The 20,572-nt window shown below is 38.7% G+C and overlaps 1 protein-coding gene across 1 annotated transcript in view; it reads right to left on the bottom strand.

The window, feature by feature from the left end:
* The window catches only part of FHDC1 (FH2 domain containing 1), a 32,836-nt gene that overhangs the window by 5,764 nt on the left and 6,500 nt on the right, over positions 1–20,572 (bottom strand). The window contains exons 2-10 of the mRNA XM_049814544.1: positions 19,480–19,541; positions 18,803–18,905; positions 10,296–10,381; positions 10,110–10,210; positions 7,348–7,418; positions 7,138–7,245; positions 6,162–6,232; positions 3,621–3,738; positions 1,203–1,367 (exon numbers count right to left, since the gene is read on the bottom strand). Coding sequence (XP_049670501.1) covers positions 1,203–1,367; positions 3,621–3,738; positions 6,162–6,232; positions 7,138–7,245; positions 7,348–7,418; positions 10,110–10,210; positions 10,296–10,381; positions 18,803–18,905; positions 19,480–19,541 — 885 coding nt within the window. The remainder of the gene's footprint in view (positions 1–1,202; positions 1,368–3,620; positions 3,739–6,161; positions 6,233–7,137; positions 7,246–7,347; positions 7,419–10,109; positions 10,211–10,295; positions 10,382–18,802; positions 18,906–19,479; positions 19,542–20,572) is intronic.

Here is a 20,572-nt window from a genome sequence, read left to right on the forward strand (position 1 = left end):
ATTTGCAAATAAGAGACTAATTTGTCATTTTTAGAGTGCAACTACTTATTACAGAGAGAGGAAGAAAGATCCCCATTGGACCTTGAAGTAACAGCTATCCAACAACCACTTGTAATGTGTGACTATGAATTAAATTGCCAATCCCAAATAATTGAACATATATGCATGAAGTCACTTCTCACTAAAATGTCTGCAATAGTTACCACCATTTGGTCTTATATATTTGTATCATGTTCACACACATGCATAACTACACGCTGTCTTGGGTGGTAAAGGTTAGGTAAGCTAATGGTACAACAGACATGTTAGCTGAACATCCTGTCAGCTTGCTACAAATCAAGATTGTTCTCTCTTTTCTGAGCTAAAGCTCTTATACAAAGTGCTGTCAAATGCAGATTGGGTAAGGCAGAAAAATAAAGAAATGTGTGGATCCACCTAATTTATGCTATTTATAGAGGCCTAAAAAATATTTGTAACAATAGGCAGACTTTGCTGATCCAAAACTGTAACCAGTGCCAATACTGCTCCTTCATCTCAATATACTTCTTGAATTATTTGGGACCAATTCAGGGTACTTTGCAAGTGAACGGTAACACTGGAGATGAGGTATCTTGGTACTGCAATTTTCACTCACAAAAAGCATTTGAAAGAACAAAGTAGAATACACAGTCCTTACTTTACTTGGCAAAGTGTGTCTAGTCATGTAAAGGAGGGCAGTGGAGAGCCTGAGCTAGTGCTGATTCAGGCTGGTATGTCCATGTAATGGGCTGCCACATCTCAAGGCCTTTCCAGTGATCTAAAATTACCAGTCCAAGGCCTGAACAGCGAGCACTAGTCAGGAAGTCTGTGCAATCTGTCCCACCGCTCAGCTTGGCAATCACCAACCTCCTCACCAAAAGAGGAGGAAGAAGCCCACTTACAAGCTGGCCAATAGACCATCCTGACGTATCATCTTGATGGTCTAGTCCACCTGCAGCAGAAGATGCAGAGCAGTGGGACTGCACACAGGGCTGAGCAGAACGACCGTTTCCCACCTGGCTTCTGGCAAGGAATTCCTACAGGAGGGCAGTTTGCTGTAGCCATTCAAGCAAATATATCAAACACCACGAGATAAAAAATGTCCCTTAAGCAGAAAAAACAACTTAATTCATGTGAGCCAATATCTATTTCAAATGCGTGAGAATCTCATTCAGTGCTCTTACCTTAACAGCTTTGTTGAATCTTATGCAGAAATCCCTAAATATCTGGAAACATTCATCCAACTTCATAGTTTCTTTGTCTTCACAGAAAAAGTCAATGAGAGCATTTCCCTCCTTTTGTAATTCTCGCTTCTGGTGTTCAAGCTCCTTTAGATGTCTTACAGCAAACTGTAGCAAAACACATACATGGCATGAACCAGACAGAAAAATTGAAGTCACAACAGGTCATATATATACATTAGGAACTCATGAAATTCATGTTCCAACCTAGGAGCTGTTAGAGAGCCCAGGACATTAACGTGTCGAAGGAGAACTACTAACAAAAGGAAACATGTCATTTCAGCAAAGTAAGGGAAGTCAGGGAAAATGGATCAATCAAAATGTAAATTCTAGTGACTAAGATACAAACCAGGCAAAAGTTCAAAAGCCCTTGAACAAACTTAAAACTTCAATTTTTAGATGAGTAAAATCAAAGACTGTACTAGGACACTGACAGAGCACCTGGGAGCCCCTTGAAAGCTCCACATGCCTTATTTTCCCTGCAACATTCAACTCAGCATAAATGGATTAATTCCTCCTCCGCACTTTTCCCCAAAAACCCTCATGTGGATAAATTCATTGATACACATCACAGAATCAACACCTTCCTAAGTTGACCCTAGACCACAATAAAAAAGATTTTCATTCCAGAAAGGTCAGGAACCACTGGAAATATGTCTATTTTAAGACATCCAGAAAAAGTCCCTATAAAGTAGCACTTTGAATCATAAGTGTAGAGCTATACAGACAGGGTTGGAGTAGATTAGTGGAAAAAGATTCAGAAAGAAGAGAATAAGGCTGTGGTTAGACTTTGAGCAGCAGAACTGCTTAAAACACTTTCAGCAGTTGCCCCTCTGTCTCCCCTATCTGCATCACCAACTGTACACTCCCATCCTTGCACAATCCCAGATCTGAGACCACATGTGGCTTAAAGTAACCTGGGGAGAAAAGTTAATTTTCAGACAAATCTGTTCTCTGACATTGTGTAACTCACGATCACTTAAATACTTTTGATACTGCAGCACTGGGATGGGAATAGACAACTGGAGGCACTTGTGACTGTTTAAGCCAACCATGCAGTCAAAAAGCTACTTGGCAAATTATGCCAGTAGGGTAGGAACAAATCTTACTTGTTAGTCTCATAAAAAAAGCCAACAACAAAACAAAACCAAAAAACCAAAACCCTCAAAAAAAGCACCCAATAAAAAAACTGGATTGAAGATAAAGAGGACAACTGATAAAAGCACACATAGAAAATTAGTTCCTCCCACATTTTTCAGTAATTTATTCACAAGGATGAGATTATGAAAGCTGACTTTTAAATCAGCTTATCACTGTAATTTAGAAACAAAAACCGGAAGTGTTTATGTAAGGTATGCATTTGTAAAACGATTTTTTTCCCCAACATTTCTTTCGGAATGCAGCCTCAACAAGGCTGAGTGTTACATAAAACCAGCTAATAAATTAAAAAAAAAAATCCCAAACATGTAAGAACATAACATTAAAGAGTTTGGGTGCAATGGATAAAAGCCAACAATTCAGAGTGAATGAGGACAGGTATTTCAATCTTAACCTGTCCCTTTCTTCATCAACTTCTCATCACCTGAAAAACTTCAGGGACTATTAAATACATTTGCAAGTTGAAAATCAGGGCGGGTTAAGTTCCAGATCAACACCTGCTTTCTTACTTTTAATAAAATTATCTATAGTGTGAAACAGAAAAATAATTTAATTGAAGTATAATATGTATTTCTCCAGGCAGCACCACATACTCAGAAAATACCAAGAACTCTGCATCAAAGTGCAATACACATTCATGTCTATAAAGTCACTGCAGTACTAAAAAAGGAGAACCCACCCAGAAGTAATGGTACGGCTCAGAATAATACACTCTGTGCTAAGAGTAAGTTAGTAGAGAAAACAGTCCCTTAACCTTCCAGCTTCTAACAATATCTCCTCAGTCACCCAATGACCAGGATTCATAGGCATAACACAGCCTCAGCTAAAACTGACATGCTCCAGTATAGCAAAACATGCACATACTATATTTTGGGGAGCTGCGAAGTACAAAACCAGCGACCAATCCAAACTGTCATATATTTTAACTACTGATCTTCATCAGCCATTTCACAGGCATTAAACATGCTTGCCTAACAAGCCTTGGGCAATGTACGCTCAATATCCCTCCCTGTAAAAACACAGTCCTTCCAAAACTCTTACTTGACAAACAGCATGCAGTTGGAACACCGTTGTACAACCAATACGGTAGACATATTAAAACAATGCTTCTGTTTACTAACACATCCACATGAATTACATTCAGCTGAGGAATGCTCCTGTATTCAGGTGACAGTAACACATTAACACAGATACCCTACAAACCTGCAGAAAGCTTTCCATCTGGTAAAAGAGTTTTGGGTCTCGCCGAATGCTGTCTTTAACAGATCTTGCCTTGAAAGACAGCGACTGTAGCTCTGCTTCTACATTGTCAATGGATAACCTAAAAATAGCATATACAGAGAATGTTTATCGAGGGGGAAGGAGTTGCCTACAGGTTAGCCACAATATGCTTCAAAAATAGATGTTTAACAAGAGGTGCAACCTGGCTAACAAACAAGACCTGCCTGTTCAGGAAATCTTTCCAGAGTAGACACTGAAAGTTAGGAGAGAGATAAGTACATTTCTTCTTATTTGCAACCTGAAAAGATTCCCATGGGTGTGGTTTCACGATTAACTCCAGCCAGTCCTACCCAACCTTACCACGAGAAAGGGTAATGCTGCCCTGCCTCTGACCAGGTGCTCCTTTTCTCTCCCTGGTGCCTCTGCTAGCACTCATTTTCTAGATGGCCAGCCATATCTGTATACTGAAAATTAACCTAGGAAAAGCAAAAAACCAATTTGCTTCCAGATGGATCATTCGCTTGGTCCAGCTGATTACATGACTGTTCAAGTACAGGACCTGGCACAAAAAGGAGGTCACAAGGGATTGTCAGCCAGGACTACCCATTTTGGCAGTAGCATCTGGCATCATGAAATTGCATGTTATGTTCTTCTAAGCAGTCACAGCAATGCAGCCCACACAGTCTTAACCCAGCAGTTATAACGTTTCATCCTTCTACCACATACCAGCAGTAGAGCTGCTCCTGTGGAGAAGTAACTCAGAAATCAAAGACCACAGGAAAAAGCTCTGATCTGATGTAATCTAAGCTTTATCCTGGCAGACCCACATTCCATACAACAGGAGCTCTCACCCAAATCTCTCAGTCACTTTGAGGGTAAATGTTTCTAAATCTATGGCATTTCCTTCACAAGAGAACTGAGTTTTGCCTAGGAATTGAGGCACTACAGTTTCCAAAATGATAAAAATTAACAACTGTACACATGCTCCTAACTAAGGTCATTTCACCAGCAGCATGACTTTAAAACAATAAAGCTGAAGGATTTGTGGCAGACTGAAGTGCACATGGCAGCGGATGGTGACAGCATGCATAAGTTTGTCAGTGCACACACAAATGAATATAATGTGTGCTGCTTTTTCTCTGCTTACTTCATCTGCAAAGGTTAGTCCCCTGTTCTGGACAGATCATGGGTGTTTTTGCAAATAAGAAAAGCAATAGAAGATACAGGTTGTATTTTTCTGCCTGTGAAGGCGGAAGAGGATGGCCTACAAATAAAGAAGGCAAGACAATAAAAACTAACGAACATAATGGTAGCTGTTTTAACATGCTCTAATGGGGAGGATTTATGAGCAACTTGTACATGACAGTTGTCTCTAATAAAGACCTTCCTCAAGCCCAATGGTGAGACAAGTATTTTGTTTTGTTTCATTTTCCTGTACAGAATGCATTCCCTGAATAGATTTCAGCATGAGTTACAACAGAAGATTTCCAGCATTAACAAATGTGATCAAAGAATAAAGTGGTTAGAAAAAAATATCACCAGATTTGGGATTCTGCCTGTTCCCCTGCTGTTTGCCAGGGGGCTTGGATGCTGAGGGAAGCTACTTTCCCCAGCAGGCCACATGGCAGACTGCCAAAAAGGTGTGTGGGTTGGATGGCAGAGAGCCACACAGGTGGTCCCTCAAAAATTTTCTGATTAACTCCATGGCCGCTCCTTTCCTCAGAAGATTTCAGAGTCCTTTGCAGACATTACTTAACCCTGCATCAGATCTAAGAGATTGGATCCATTTTACAGCTGGGAAAAAATGTAAATAGATTGCCCAAAGCTCAAGAGTAAGGAAGCAGCAAAACTGGCAATAGAACTCCAGCATTGCTAGCTTCCAATTTGGGGTTTTAGATCACACTGTCTCACAAAAGCAAGTACAGTTATTGAGGTACAAATCAGGTTCAGTTTAAAATTATGCAGCTAGAGACTTTAAGACAAAAACAATACAGAGCCCCAAACTCTTCAGATTCTCCATCCAAGACAGAAATGGAGAAGCAAATGAGATATCAAAAAGCATCTAACAGAAGCCAGGGCCAGTACCTGTACCTGGTACCAGATTTGGAAAAGTATTATAGCCTGCTCAGAGGCAGATGAAAATTGGTTTAAGGAAAAGCAGTAACATGCTTTTAGTTCAATGTCTTAAAAGTAACATACATGCACATGTATTTGACAGAGACAAAACTACCAAAAACCTATGGAGATCATCTCTTAAAAGTAACATACATGCACATGTATTTGACAGAGACAAAACTACCAAAAACCTATGGAGATCATGTCATAAAAAACCTCATACCTGAAGGCACATTGCAGGCATACTTCTGCTAGCAAATGGAAATAAAGCCCTCAAAGCTATAGTAAACATTTGTAAAGATCTCAGATTTTGTGCCAAGACTTCTCTGAATAAGCCTCATGGCTTCACAAATAAGAAAATTCAAAGTCACAGTCTAACCATAAGTTCTCACGTTTCTTTTGACATACCTGGCGGCATCATGAACATCCCTAATTTTTTCTGAGAAGTTGAGAAGAGCAGCATCTTTCTTTTGGGCTTCCTGAAACAAACAGAACAAAACCAAAACACACACAATCCATTAACATTCCACCACCATGCCAAAATCCCTAAGTCCAGCAGTTCTAAAGACTCTGGGAGGGCACTTAAAGGTTTCTCTCCTGCACTGTTTTTCTTCCCATTCAATCCTAACACAATTGACTGGAGGACACCCCTGAACAAAAGGCAGGGATCAGAACTGGAAACTTTAAACAACAGCTTCCATTTTGCAGTGTACAATAATAGCTGCTTCTGCCAGTGAACACAAGCCACGTGTGTTAATAGGGAATATCAGGGAAAGAACAATTTACTGATGCCCATTGTTTGAGCAGATACGATGTTTCCTGCACAAATATCAATTAATACCCTATTGTTAGCTGACTGGAAATCTGTTAAGCCAGTTTGTACACAGATAACCAAAGTCACATATAGAAGCATTTAAATTCTCTCCCTTTTAAAATCAAGAAGCCTGAAAGGAAGGAAAAATAACTTGAAAAAAGTCTGCAGCAGCTTTAAAAATACATGTCAGTCACTGAGGGAGAAAAAACCCACCTCTACCAAAAACGCTGCTTGAAAGATTCAACAGGAAGATTGAAAGAATATTTATCAAAATAAGCCACTTCCACAGTGTAAGAATTCAGGACAATAAGAAAAAAGCTACAGTGAAGAAGTTAGATGAAGGCAAGCTTTACATGATATAAAAGACCTAAGTTTTCCATGGGTTTCTGGATAGGATGACTAGACATAGGTAAACTGGTGGATTTTGTGGCAGGAGAAGAAAGGTGACAATTAGGATCAAAGCTGTAAAAAAGCTGCTTTTTCTGAGGCATGTGGCCCCTTCTATTGTCTATCATCTGTGGCTCTACATTTGTAGTAGTTGCTTATACCAGCAAAATAGATTTTCTATACCAGAGCAACAAAATGCAGCAGACTCATCCCAGGTTTGTTTGCTTTTGTGTCCGCCAGCTTGAGTAGTGACGACAGTTTAAATCCAACCGCATTGCCAGCGTAACCTCCCTAAAAAGAAATGAGCAAACAGCTGAGGCATGACATCAATGGACTGCAATACTAACAAGGAAGTTTGGTCAATCAGCCATCTCCATTTTGGATGTCACTTACCGCATTCATAATATTCCCAGCCTGAAGGACCAAGTGCAATATAGAATGCAGTTCCTCACAAGTCATTAACTCTGTAAGGAACAAGAAAACTGCTGTCTAACAATTGTTTGTTTAGAAATACACACAGTCAGTTACCAAACTCCTCTTCATCTCAAGCTTTTAAAGGTGAAATTTTTTATTTTAGCAGAAAACTACAACAAACTGAAAAGGTCATGGGGAAAAAAAGGGTACTATATAATTCAATTTCACAAGCACAGTTGACAAATCTCAAGTATATGTTCAGACTTTAGCTTGGCAAGTGTAGTATTTCCAAGGCAACCCCAGTAGCTAACAAAACATTTGGGGCCTAATCCTGCAACGTGCAAAGTGTCTCATGCAAGTGGTTAAGTATCCTCACCACCTACTAATTCCAGTGTGAGGCAAGTATTCTGCACCCTGCAGGATCCATTTGCCATCTGCTGGGATTGGGATTTTGAACAATTATTCTTTTTTTAGGAGACTTAGCCATCAGGCCTGAAAAGATAACAGGCAATGTTTAAATTTTCCTTGCTTATCCCACTCCCACTATGAATCATCATTTTATTTCAGTATGATCACCAACTCAGAGCAGCATTTATTTTACTTCAGTCACATCAGAGATGATTTAGCACAAAGTTATATTCAGTGTGATGCAGAGTCAAATGGAATAAAACTGCATTTTAAAGTTTTTCCATCACAGAAGCCTGTTTTGTACATATTTCCATTTTTTGCAAAATGCACAGTAGTGCTCGATCTGAATTCATATACCTTTTCACTCAGCCACATATGAACACAAAACAATACATGTCTTAAAAGTCACCAGAGGGATTGCCTTAGAAATAAGATACAGACATTCACAACTGTGAAGAGTTAATAAATTAGCATTACACAAGTGGCACAGCAAACCAAATAACTCCAAATTTGCAAGTACCCATATGGCAAGAAAAATAACAGGAACTGTTTTTAATGCAAGGTACTATATTTTACACTGATGAACATAATAAAAGGTGGAATCCTTCTGATTGCAGTGTAAATACTTTTAAAAACTATTTTGCTTGGAAGCTCACATTCTATAATTTACCCTGCATTTAACTGCTCAACACAATACACTAATCTATCATTTTGGAAGCAGACAGCCCTTGTATTTTTGGATTTCAGTATTAGCAGCCTAAAACCACAGAACTAATTAAATAATCTTTGATCTAACAAGCTATAGGTGAGGAAGCAAGAAGTAAGAAAGAGGAGAGAATACAAAAGAGAATACCAAATTTCATAAGGCCAAGAGGAGAAGGCAACTTCTAAAGATTTTGCATAGTAAGTGCCTGCTCAGTGTCACTATGAGATACATCCATTAGCAGGCTACGTAAGAACGCATCAGGCTATTTAAACCATCCTAAACCTTAGTGATTATCAGCATTAGAATTTAAGTAAATATTCTCTCAGCTTAATTACAAGGAAAGAAACATAGGAGATGGGAATAGAAAAGTAGACATAATTCCTAAACGACTTTGGGCTATCAACAAACCCTGAAGTGAAAAGACCAAATGGAGAAGAGCACATGACACAAGTGGACTAAAAACAGGGAAGCTCAGTCAGTCTGATTTGCATGACTGGCCTGATGCAGGAGCTGGAGACCAAAGCATCACCTCTGGAGGGAATGAATTCATCAGTTCACAGATGTCCTGCATGAAGGACATGAAGGACAATAGGGCGTGGCTGCTTTTATACATAACATATTCCCTCACATATGTCTGTTGCTCAAAACACAAAGAACAATGATTTGAAAGAGATCCCAATAAAAGGCCAAACTCAAACCTCAGCCTAAGCTAAGGCACATTTTTCTTAGTCAAGAAGGACTAGTTCAATCCCCACTGGTGCGAAAAACACACCAGGCTTTTCTCCCTTTCGTTGCACTAAAAACTACTATCCTAAGCACTAGTGCTCATAGTTGAGCATTTTTACTACTGTGCCTTTTTACACCACTAGAAGCAGTCTAAACAGTGGTCTAGAAGCCTGTCAGAAAATTTGCCAGCATGAAATAGGAATTTCATATTGAGGAACAGGACAAATAAGCACTCAAGGCATTTGAAAAGGTCAGCATTAATGTTTAACTGAAACCAGGAAATGAACCATTTTCCTGCAGAGTAGAAGACACGAGATTACCTTACAAATAACCAGCTGCAGCATTTCAAAACTTGTGAAATGTAGAGAATGAAAGAGAAATGTAGAGAAACATAGAGAACAAAACCAGAAAACAGAGGAATATCAACAGAATTGTCTTTACAATAAAGATTTTAGCCCATCAATATTGCCACCTCAGAAGGCAATGGCATATAGAGAAATTTGGAAACTATACAGTGATTTTCTCTGTAGATCTCTGAAAGTGAGCAAAGAGGTGTAACAACCATATTCTATCAGAGCCACAGTGATGCATGAATGAGCAAACTGCACTCAAAAGACGATTTATCCTAATTTGTCCATGGACGCCTTTACTTCTGTCAGTTTCAGATAGACCACTTGTAGGCTTTGGTCATGAACTCACTGCTAGTGTCCAAAGTCTCCAGATTTTTTATTTTGGAAGCAAAAATTCACTAGGCACACTGTGAAGGCATTTGTCAGAGGGGAGTTAGCTTCCTTTTAATAGCAAAGGTACCTGAAATTCAAGCTCTGCTCTTCATAATGCAGACTAATTAACACGCTAACAAAACCAAGAGTATTAGGCATGTCCCAACATGCTTCATTACCTTTTGTTGCCCGTCTTATAATTTTCATGTCATCCTGTAGAGAAGCACAGGAGGGTGAGAACTCCCTCTCTAACACCATGGCTTCAATCCTCAGAGCGTAGCTGGAGCACACAAACAAACAGGTTTAAAACTGACAGCCAGAAGAGAACATTTATCATGAACAGAATAAACCTACTATCTCCTTACTTTGGCACCTGGATTAGTAAATACATGAAGGAATCAGCTTGAGACAGTTTTGATACATCTCCATCAAAGGCGTTTAATTTCTTTACCTAGAAAAGAGAAAAAAACACTAGCAAAGAATTTTATCAAAGATCAAGATTAACTTGACTTTGGAAGGAAACACTCTGAAAAGCAGTAAATTTAACAGGAGGCATTAGAGAGTCCACTCAGTGACTGACTGAATGGCATCACTGTACAAACTCCCGTAATTTGCACACATCCCAATCACAGAAAAGTAAAACCACTAACATCACTCTTTTCCCAAAACCCTAGCTACGCAGTCCAGCAGAAGAAATATGGTGCCATTGTTCTGACTGGTGATTCTGATTTCTGATTTCAAATTCATCGTTCTGATTTCTGATCAATGATTGCTCTCATCACTATGTTTAGGTCACTGCTGTCCCAGTTTCCCCAGGAGAATTGGCTCTTTTCTTTCCAACTGGTCCATTTGCCATTCTCTAGCTGTTCACCCAAGCAATAGCTGCTTAAGTGATGATCTGAAAAATGATCCTCGACTCTTCAACAACTGTGATGATACACACTTCGGCACAGCTTAAAGTTAACTGTGTTCAGCATTTCCTGCACAGGACTGCCTAGATCTCTTTGCCACAATGCAGCCAAGGTTTAAGTTATGGTTTTTTTCCAGATATTTCCTTCAACCATTTCCTCTAAAACTCTCTTAAGGGGTAAACTTCATGCTCTTGAGTTTGTATTTTTTTTTCATTCATACAAAATATTTTAAAGATAAATGCAATCTTGCATTTTAAGTTATTTGTTGCCAGTACTTTGAGAACACCATTTACATGCAAAGGAAATATCACTGCATTAATTTTGTCGATCTTCCTTCACAGCTCCACCAAAATCCACATATTTGCATGATCTGGAAGCCACTGATCTGCTCACATACTTACTATTTGTTTATATAGAAGAACTGGAAAATACATGCATATAGTTTTAAGTGTAACTGGAATTGCTTCCACATCTGCCAACACAGCAACTGTGTCCAAAAGCAAAGCTCGCTTTCAATTACACTATATCTTCATTCAACTAACAAGTTCACACCCAGTATCAGTTTTATGTTTCCACTGACTTACACACCAGCCCATCATCCTTCCTTTTTACAACACTACACTTAAAGCCCATTCACAACTAGGTTTACACAGATGGTCTTCAGTTTTGGAAATCGTATTATGCTATCCTGGAAAGTGGCACACTACATCAGGAGATTAACAGCTATCAGGTTGCCATGATTTAGCAAGATACCCACAGTTTTTTTAAAGCATCAGACTCCAAATTGATCACATAAGTTATTTTTCTGCTTTCACAGTAAAAAAAGTAATTGATTTGTAGTGGAAGACAACATACACTATGCTAAATCAGGGATTTAAAATAAATTCTGGACTAGCAGAGGAAAAGGATTAACAGGTTTGTTCTGCTTTATTCCTATTCTTTCTCCACATCATAAAAAAAACCCACTGTTGAGAGCACATTAAGAAAGAGAAAACAAAAACTACAAATTAAACCGAGAACAGAAAAAACTTCCTTTTCAAATTAAGAAAACACAAATAAACAAACAAAAAAACCCAGCAAAAACAAATGACGGAGAAAGAGAATTCTAATCAAAGAGCAATTTTTATTCAGGCTACCTAACTCCATTTGCTAACACACAACAACAACACCCCCCACCCCACCCCCCACCCCCAATTTAACTCAAGACACTCAGACAAAAGCTCCTAAAGAAAACTGGCATACTCATTTTTTGGAGGCCTGAGAAAACTCCTAATTTACAGAGTCATTCAAGAAGTCTGCCAACAAAAAAACAGGAAAGACCAGACCTGACATTCCTGATATTTCTAAGGTGCTAAACGAGAAAGAAACAAACTAAAAAGAAACACTTTTTCCTACATCATGAAGTGGGGAGTGGGAGACGTCTACTTTCTCAGTCTTTGCAAGTGTTCTTTAACCTAGCTTCCAAAAAATAGTGGTCTGCAACCTAAACAACAAAAATTTCAAATTCTCCAGCCTCATTTTAGTATGTTGTAAAGATGAAAGTTTGCCTGAAAAGGATACAGGCATTCAGAATTGGGGTGGGGGGAGGGGTGGGGAGGAAGAAAAGCAGCCCACCAAAAAAATCACCCCAAATCACCAAAATCAAGGTCATATAAACCACAGGCAATTATAGGAAGATAGAATTTTAAGATTTAAATGCACAAAAAGTGAACAAGAGATCCTGAGATACTCACAGGAATATTAACTTATTCATGCTACCTGTACTATATTTAACTATAATTCTGACAGTAAGTACCAATCAATGTTATCTATGTGGAATGTTAATTTTACAGACATTGGATAAAATCCTCTTTCTTCTACCCTCTTATATTAGGAAAAATGCCTGTAGTGGTACAAGGGAGTACTAAATCCTAGAATTCATCCAGAGGAGGAACTTTCCTATACATGAACAACAGAAGACATCGATGAGGCTGCCTTCTGATGGGTAGGATGGGATGCGAATGTCACAATGCAAAAAGCTCTGGGCACTAGTCAACCCAAAAGACAGACTGTGTAATCAGCCTTAAAACAAAGATGTGCTTACCGCCTGGTTACCCTTTTCCAGCCCACATCAGCCATTTTAACCCCCACTGTGTTTGCCTTAGATGTCCAAAACTACCTTTATAAGCAGCAGCAAAGAAGCTCACCTGACAAGCCCAAAACCCAAGCAAGGTGGGTTTACAGAGGGACACACAATTTATTTTGTGTTCCCTCTGTATTACAAATTTCATAATTGAAAAAGACCAGTTACATCACCATGAAGCTGAAAAAAAAAAAAAGTTATTTGACTTAATTGACACTGTCTATAAACTAAAAGAAAAGCTTCTGAACCCCAAAGCTAAAAATTACTGAAACACATTTTGGATGGCTGCCCCTACACGTTCCAAGGGAGGCTACTCAAAAGCCCATGGAATTGGTCTCTTCTCTCTGCAGCCATGTTGTCCAAGTCTTCCCAAAGAGAACTGAGACTCTCGGGGTTCAAATTCAAATACCAAATGCAGCCAAGAACTGCAAAGAAACTATGGGGATTGACAACAACATTCACCATTAATCACGTTAACAGATATAGTAGGTAGGTTTATAATTAGTCTGAAAACACGAAAGAGCTAAAAAATGTGGTTTATTTTAGAATCACAATGAATAACTATCAGTCCTGGCCTTGACCTCCTCTCTTCAAGCACAACAAAATCTTTTCCACAACAGTGTGCAGCCACATACAAAGATATGGCAGTGTAATGTATACATGCAAGAGAGCATAATTACATTGTATGCTCAGTTCTGTATTACTCAAATTGGGTGCAGAGCTACTAATTTAATTTTTCATTATATTTGTATATGGAATATGCATTTGCCCTGTCCATGCATGCCCATGCACACTAAATCAGATTTTAGATACAGAAGGTTCTCACATATGTAATTTGCTTCATTTTAAAAACAGTTATGAAACAGAGAAAGCCTGATCTTTGATTTGATTTGTGAACAATTGGAGTTGATACGTCTATTGCAAGTATCTCATTCTTCTTCGCAGGCAGGAAAGCTACTGCAGGCAGGAAAGCTACTGCATTCCTGCCACTCAAGATTTCAATCATTTTTGAGCTACCAGTAGCACTTCTTTACAACTAGTAGGATTTTACTTTATGGCATAAAATAGGCATGTTGCACTCTTGTGCAGGATCTTTGAAGAAGAATATAAATCAGTACAACACTCATCCTCATATATGCTTGTAACTAAGTATTTCCCTGCATTCTGATCAAATAAGCCAAATATCCACCATGTTACAAACAAGTAAGTAAAGCCGAGTGCAATAGTCCAGAGAAGTAAACATTTTCTTGGGATTTTTTTTTAATATTTCCATACCGTTGCAAACATTCAGGCCACTAAAGAAAAACAGAGTTAAAAAATTACCAAAACCCCAAAAGCCATCACAGTGGAATCCAACTACAAGGGCATGTGTGGGAAAGCAGCTAATGTATTAGGTTTATTAGGCACCATGGGGCACATACCAGGGCAGTGGCAAACCTCTATCAGCAAATGATAAAGAGAAAAACCTGCAGCTATCACAAGGGGAAAAAAAGGAAGCAGTAGATGAAAGCTATGAAGCATGGTCAACCATACAACAGCACTGGCTGAGGAAAGGAGGGGCAGTTACCTACACAAACATGGTTTGTAAAGGGTAGAGCTGACAGACAGAAAGAATTCCAGTAAAGCAGGTGACAGATGATGAGGGTTTTAAAACAGAGTATACGAGCAAAGGACAGGCTTGAGACATTATAAAGGAAGTTAAGACATTGTGTTGATAACCTCGGTGTGTATGTGTGTGGGTGAGCTGATGAGCAGTATGGTATGCTCTCTTCTGTATATATTTAAAGTACAAATTCTGGCTATTCTAGCTTGTTAAACACTGGACTCTCTCAACTTTTACCAGTGTGGGCCTGCTGATGAGTGCAATGATATGCACATAAAAGCAGCTAAAAGCTTCTCCTCTGTTTTGGTCAGGATGCCAGTAAATGACAGCTGTCAGCCATTTTAACAGTATATTGTTAAGAAACAGCTAGGAATCTTTTTAGAAGTGATATAGCAGAGAAGGGCATTGCTTCAGTCAAGACAAAGGCTCCCTGGAAAAAAACATGAGCTGCAAAAGGGATGAAGCAAAGAGATTCCAAATTAGCATTTCTTCCTCTTACAAAACTGCTAACCACAGTAAGGTACAAACAGCAGGACTTCTAACAAGGCTTACACAAAATCAGTCATCTTATCTTACTTTTTAATATATTGAAAATTTTTATACGTTTTCTTGGTCTTTTTTTTTTAACCACTGTATGATGGCTAGGCTGGTGCCACACCCACAGCCCTAAACAAAACATTGAGTGGAACCTTGCAGCAAGCTCCAGGTTTGCCAGCTTCAAGAACTTAGCAAGTTTTTCAAATTAAACATTTGAAAATACCCAAACATTTTCAGTTTGACAAAAGACTTCACAGTAGTGCCAATATTTCGATAATGGTCTTAGTTTGACAAAAACATCCAGCAAAGAGCCAGTATTTGCCATTTATACACAAAAATCCCAACAGCTTTCATAGCTGTTGGGATTCTTCATTGAAAACAGCTAGAAAATTACTAGAAAATTATAATACCTATTTTTGCATGTAAACAGAGTTGCCACATTACAACACTGCAAAAAGAAAAAATAATTTTAAAGACAACAGATGTTAAATGTATTTGTTAGCCCGAGTACTTATCCTCAACTGTGAAAAAGCTGTTCCATTTCAAAAACTCTGGAACGTCCATCAGGTGCCTGAGATAATATAGACTGCAATTATGTTAAATATGTCACATACGTCAAACTGGTGACCAGGGGAACATTCAGGTAATGTGACTATATATCACAGCACTTCTACATAAGATAAGATTGGAGTATAAATCCAGTGTTTATTCACACTAGATAAAACTGTAAAGGTTGTTTGTAAAAAAGAAGAAACGTGATGGTCCAGAGTTGCCCTTTCTACAGCTATGACCAGGAACAGTGTTCCTCTCTCCCTCCTTTCACTTTTACAGACTAAGGATTTATGGTACCATACAAAAGAAAAAGTAGAAGACATCTCCAAACACAGTTATTAGGGTGGAGCACATGCCTGGCAGGGGGTACTTGGCTCTCACTGCAACCTGCAAGACAACTGTGCTACTGGGAAATGTGACTGTAAATACCTGAGCTGCTGAAAAGAAGAGTATATGGAGGAACTGCAGAAGTCCACCCATGGTTAACCACCAATTAAGCTTTTTGGATCTGACTGCTTAAGTTTCTGCTCAGAGTAATTCTCAACCCCTACAACACCAAAGCAGGTCTGTAGGAGAACAAGAAGTATCTAAGCATAATCCCAGGGAACCCTTGCTGAGGACAGGTGCAACATTCTGCAGGAACAGGCCAATGTGATGACACCTTGTCAAAGCTCTCTCATGTGATACGACAACCAGAACAAAAAGACATTAGGGACTATTAAGCAGAATAGGGAACAGCAGAACAAATAACACCACTTCATCCTGTATCTCTAGTGACTTTGGATTATCTGTATTTGGAGAGGGACCGTACAATTTGGATGGCTTCCCTGTAGCTCTGATGGCTTCCCCTTGGCAAATGGTGAATCACTATTCCAGGAGACAGGTATTCAGACTAGGAGGCAGATAATAAACTAACAAAAAAGAAGGGGACATACAAGGAGAACAATGAACATACATTTAGAGAAAAAATAGTGCTGAGAAAGATGAACAACAAAAGCTCTGAGGCTCCTAAAGAGAACAGATTTTTTAATTGACTATGCTAAAATTTTAGGCGTCATAGTAGTAAACGAGTTATTAGACCTGCTTATTCTTTGAACACTTGAAGCATGAGGACATGAAGACACTGAAACATTTTTCCATACCAGCAGGAGCATCAGTCCCTCACACTTGGCGATCTTCTCCCTGTCCTGCCTCCTCCTGCCTCCTGTCCCCCAGCTCTCATGGAGAAAAATCCCAAGAAGTTAAACAATTACAGGGGAGTAACGAAGGGAAAGGGGGGGGGTGTGTGTGTGTGTCTTTCCTTTTCCTGACAGTGAGCAATGAGATCTCTGAAGCATGGAACTAATTAAATACATACAAATACCTGCACACTGGGAAAAAGCCTCTTTCCAGCCTTCTCTTGGGAACAGCAACAAATCTAATGTCTATTACCCCTTAATTTCTAATACTCCTCTGCACCATAAAAATCTCTTCTATTAATTTCTCAAGCACCTCCTTAAAAGCACTTCTTAAGTGCTCTGGCCCTACTATCTTGAGGGGCAGGCCTGTTGTCAAATCATCTATTAGCAGCACCTACTGGATATCTAAAGCATCTAGCTGAGTATTGCAGACAAAATTCTGATAAAATTCAACAACTTACAATTCTATCTGAATTACAACATTTATGTAACATACGAGTATGTTATTTGAAAGATCTTCTACTTGTCATAAAATAACAACCAATATCTAAACCAGAAAGAGGAAAAGAAGAAAAAACACCTTTCTTTCAGTCTAATTTGCTGAATATACACAAAGTTAACTAGGAGTCACTGTTCTCCTCTGTCTGACACTTTCAGGAAGGAGATAAATTCTGCTTAAATACAAGAATATGTACTGAAAGTCAAATAAAGAGGGAATGGGGAATAGTTTTGAGCTCCCAGAACTAGTTACCTCTTTCTTTCAGATTAATTCATTTCAACTTGTTAACATCCCCCAACTCTAAAAAATTATTAATGAAATATAATAATAGAACACAGTTTTTACAAGATTCCCTGCAAAAGCAGCCAAGTTTAGGGTTATATATTTGACAGCAAAATAATACAACATGCTATGCTGTTGAATGGATCTGAGATTTGCTGCTGCACAGAGGAAACAGAGTGCTTTGACAGTATGACCTTGAAGTGGTAAAGCATGGGACTTGAGGCTGATGTGTATGTGGATGTTAACTAGCAATTTCCCAGGTTTCAGACATCACTTTGATGTGAAGCACTCAAGCAATTCTAATGCTAATTTTGTCAAGTCTGTGGTATACATTTCTCTCAAGTACATACAAATGAGTCAGTGGAAATACATGAGCAGACAAGGAACTGTGCATCATTAAGCAGGGCTCCCAGGTCAGTGGATGAAGCTTCACCTCTTTAGTCATGTGAATGGACTTGAAGGTTGGGACTGGGAGGGGAGAAAGCAGCACTTGCATGTTGGTCATATGGTGAGCACAGGGACATTGCAGAAGGTGCTGCTGGTAATTCTGTGCCTTCTAACATGTCTCCTTTGGAGCACTAAGTCATGTTAGCAAATTCTATGGATGCTGTACAGCAGAGCAGCCTTTCTGCCCTGTTGGAACCCAGTGACCCAGGTCCAAGAGCAGGCCCATTCCAGATGCACCAAGCAGGCAGCAAACCAGAATGGAGAAGAGACAGTAGCATAGGGCTGCCAATACGCAACTCGCAGGCATTGCAATGGGAAAGTGTAAGGCAGGTGCCTAAGAAGTGAAACTTGGTTTGTTTGCATTAGGATATACTTTGAGTCTGAGTTTTCTGACCACCCTCCAGAGCAGAATTATCTGCACACAGGAGGGTTCCAGGTCTTGCTTAAATGTTCCTGGTACAAAAGGGACATCATAAGGGACATCAGAGAAACAAAAATACCTTATCACTACTTTAATTAAGAAGCACCTTAAAAGTAGATGAAATTACTTGATGTGAAGGGAACAACTACACTGCAACCTCAATACCACATGTCAAATGAAGACTGAACCTTTGCACTCAGTGGTTTCCTATCCCCGTCCTCAGGAAGGCCTTGGGATTCCTCTTTTACAGACCTTCATGTTGGAATCCCAGGCAGTAGAACTCTACAAAAAAATAAGTTCCATATAAAACCATTATTTACCTCCTCTGCTTCTGGTAATAATTTAAGAAATTCATGCAGCAGTTCAGAACCATAGGGCTCACTTCTTCCATGATAAATATCTTCAATGATAGATTCAGCAGACCTTGAAAAAACAATTGAGCATACACATTTCTAACACTTGCAGGGTGAATAGTTGCAACAAATTGAAAAAAGCCATGCTCAGGCTACTCAAAGAAATTATAATGAGGTTATGTATCAGCGTCCACAGCAGCATTGTTCTAACACTACTTTCAGTGATGCCTTTACTGAAGGGCAACATTATCAGTGAATAAAACCAGCATTGAAACAGCTTGCTCTTAAAAAAAAATAAATCCTCACCTCACTTCTTCCTATTAATTCTTTATAAAGAAAGGAAGCCAGCAAAAAGCAGCTTTCATGCAGTATTACATGAGATATATGGGCTTCCCTTAACTATACATGAAAACTCACTTTAACTGGTTAACAGTAGCAAACTCTAAATGTTTGGTGCTAAGTCATAATGGCACTCAAAACTAATTAGAAAACAAATTATGAAATGTAGTTACTTATGACAAATCTGTATAGAACTGTAACGTCCACAAGGAACAGAGCACAATATACAATACATTTGATGAGAGCTACAAAGAATTTCATGTATCTGCAGCTTGCACTAGCTGCATGGAAAAATCAAATCTTACTTTTTGAATTGTTTGAGAAATATCCCAATGTTCATACTTCTTTTTGCATCCAAAATGGAAACCTGAGAGAGAGAGCAAGAGAGATTAATCTACCAATACCTAAGAAAATAGTATATAATGCAGGTATCATTTCTTAAATTGCTACAGATAATTGTTTGCAGTTGCCACCAAATCACAGGCCAAATTAATACACAGTATCACGTCTTATCATCAAAGATCATATATTACAGAACTAGTTTTTACCAGGGAAATACACAGCATACCCACAACACCTTTTCCCAAGTGAAGCAAAAAAACCACAGCAACTTTTATAGAAGAAAGGAATCAAGGTAAGTTCTATTTCATTACAAAGTAAAAACATTCTTGCTCATTTCATAATGCTGCATCTGCAAAATGTTGCTTATCAAGTAATATGTTGTATTGCATTTGAAGGTCCCGTGGTTAATGAGCACAACACTTCAAAACCTACATATATAAGAGATTTTGTAACAAATGCAAGGATGGTCTTTCTAAGCAGAGGTCAGTATGCACTACTGATTTCATTCACGCAAACTAACAGCCATGCTGATCCATCGAAAGATAAGTTGATCTTGAATCAAAACCTGAGACAGATAATGCTCAAATCTGTTTGCTTTATCTAGAAGCAAACAGAAACCCCTAATACAATAATAGTCTCCCCCCCCGCTTTATATTTTAAAGTTGATTTGCTGTATCATCTTATGTGTACAATTCCAGAGATTAAGCAGAGAAAAAAAAACAACTTTTTTTCCCTAATTAATTTTTTTTTTTAAAGTGTTAATTCTTTTTATGTTAGTTTTAATTCCTGTAACAGCATACCAGTTCAAACCTGAGATGTGTGCCCCATTTTAGCAAATCGCATCCTTAAGGTTAAAATTTTACCACAGCTATTTTGGTGATAACAGCTACAAAAGTCATGAGATTTACAAGGACAAGAGAATTGTTTCACATTAGCAGTGCCACCTAATTGCTACAATAAAACAACTCAGTACACACAGATGTTCAAGACTGCTGTTGGACTCACATGTTGTTTGAGGTTTTGACAACTGTAAAGGTGTCTTGACCTCTGTGACAG

Source organism: Accipiter gentilis, chromosome 12, assembly GCF_929443795.1.
Source record: "Accipiter gentilis chromosome 12, bAccGen1.1, whole genome shotgun sequence".
In the NCBI taxonomy this organism is placed as follows: domain Eukaryota; kingdom Metazoa; phylum Chordata; class Aves; order Accipitriformes; family Accipitridae; genus Astur; species Astur gentilis.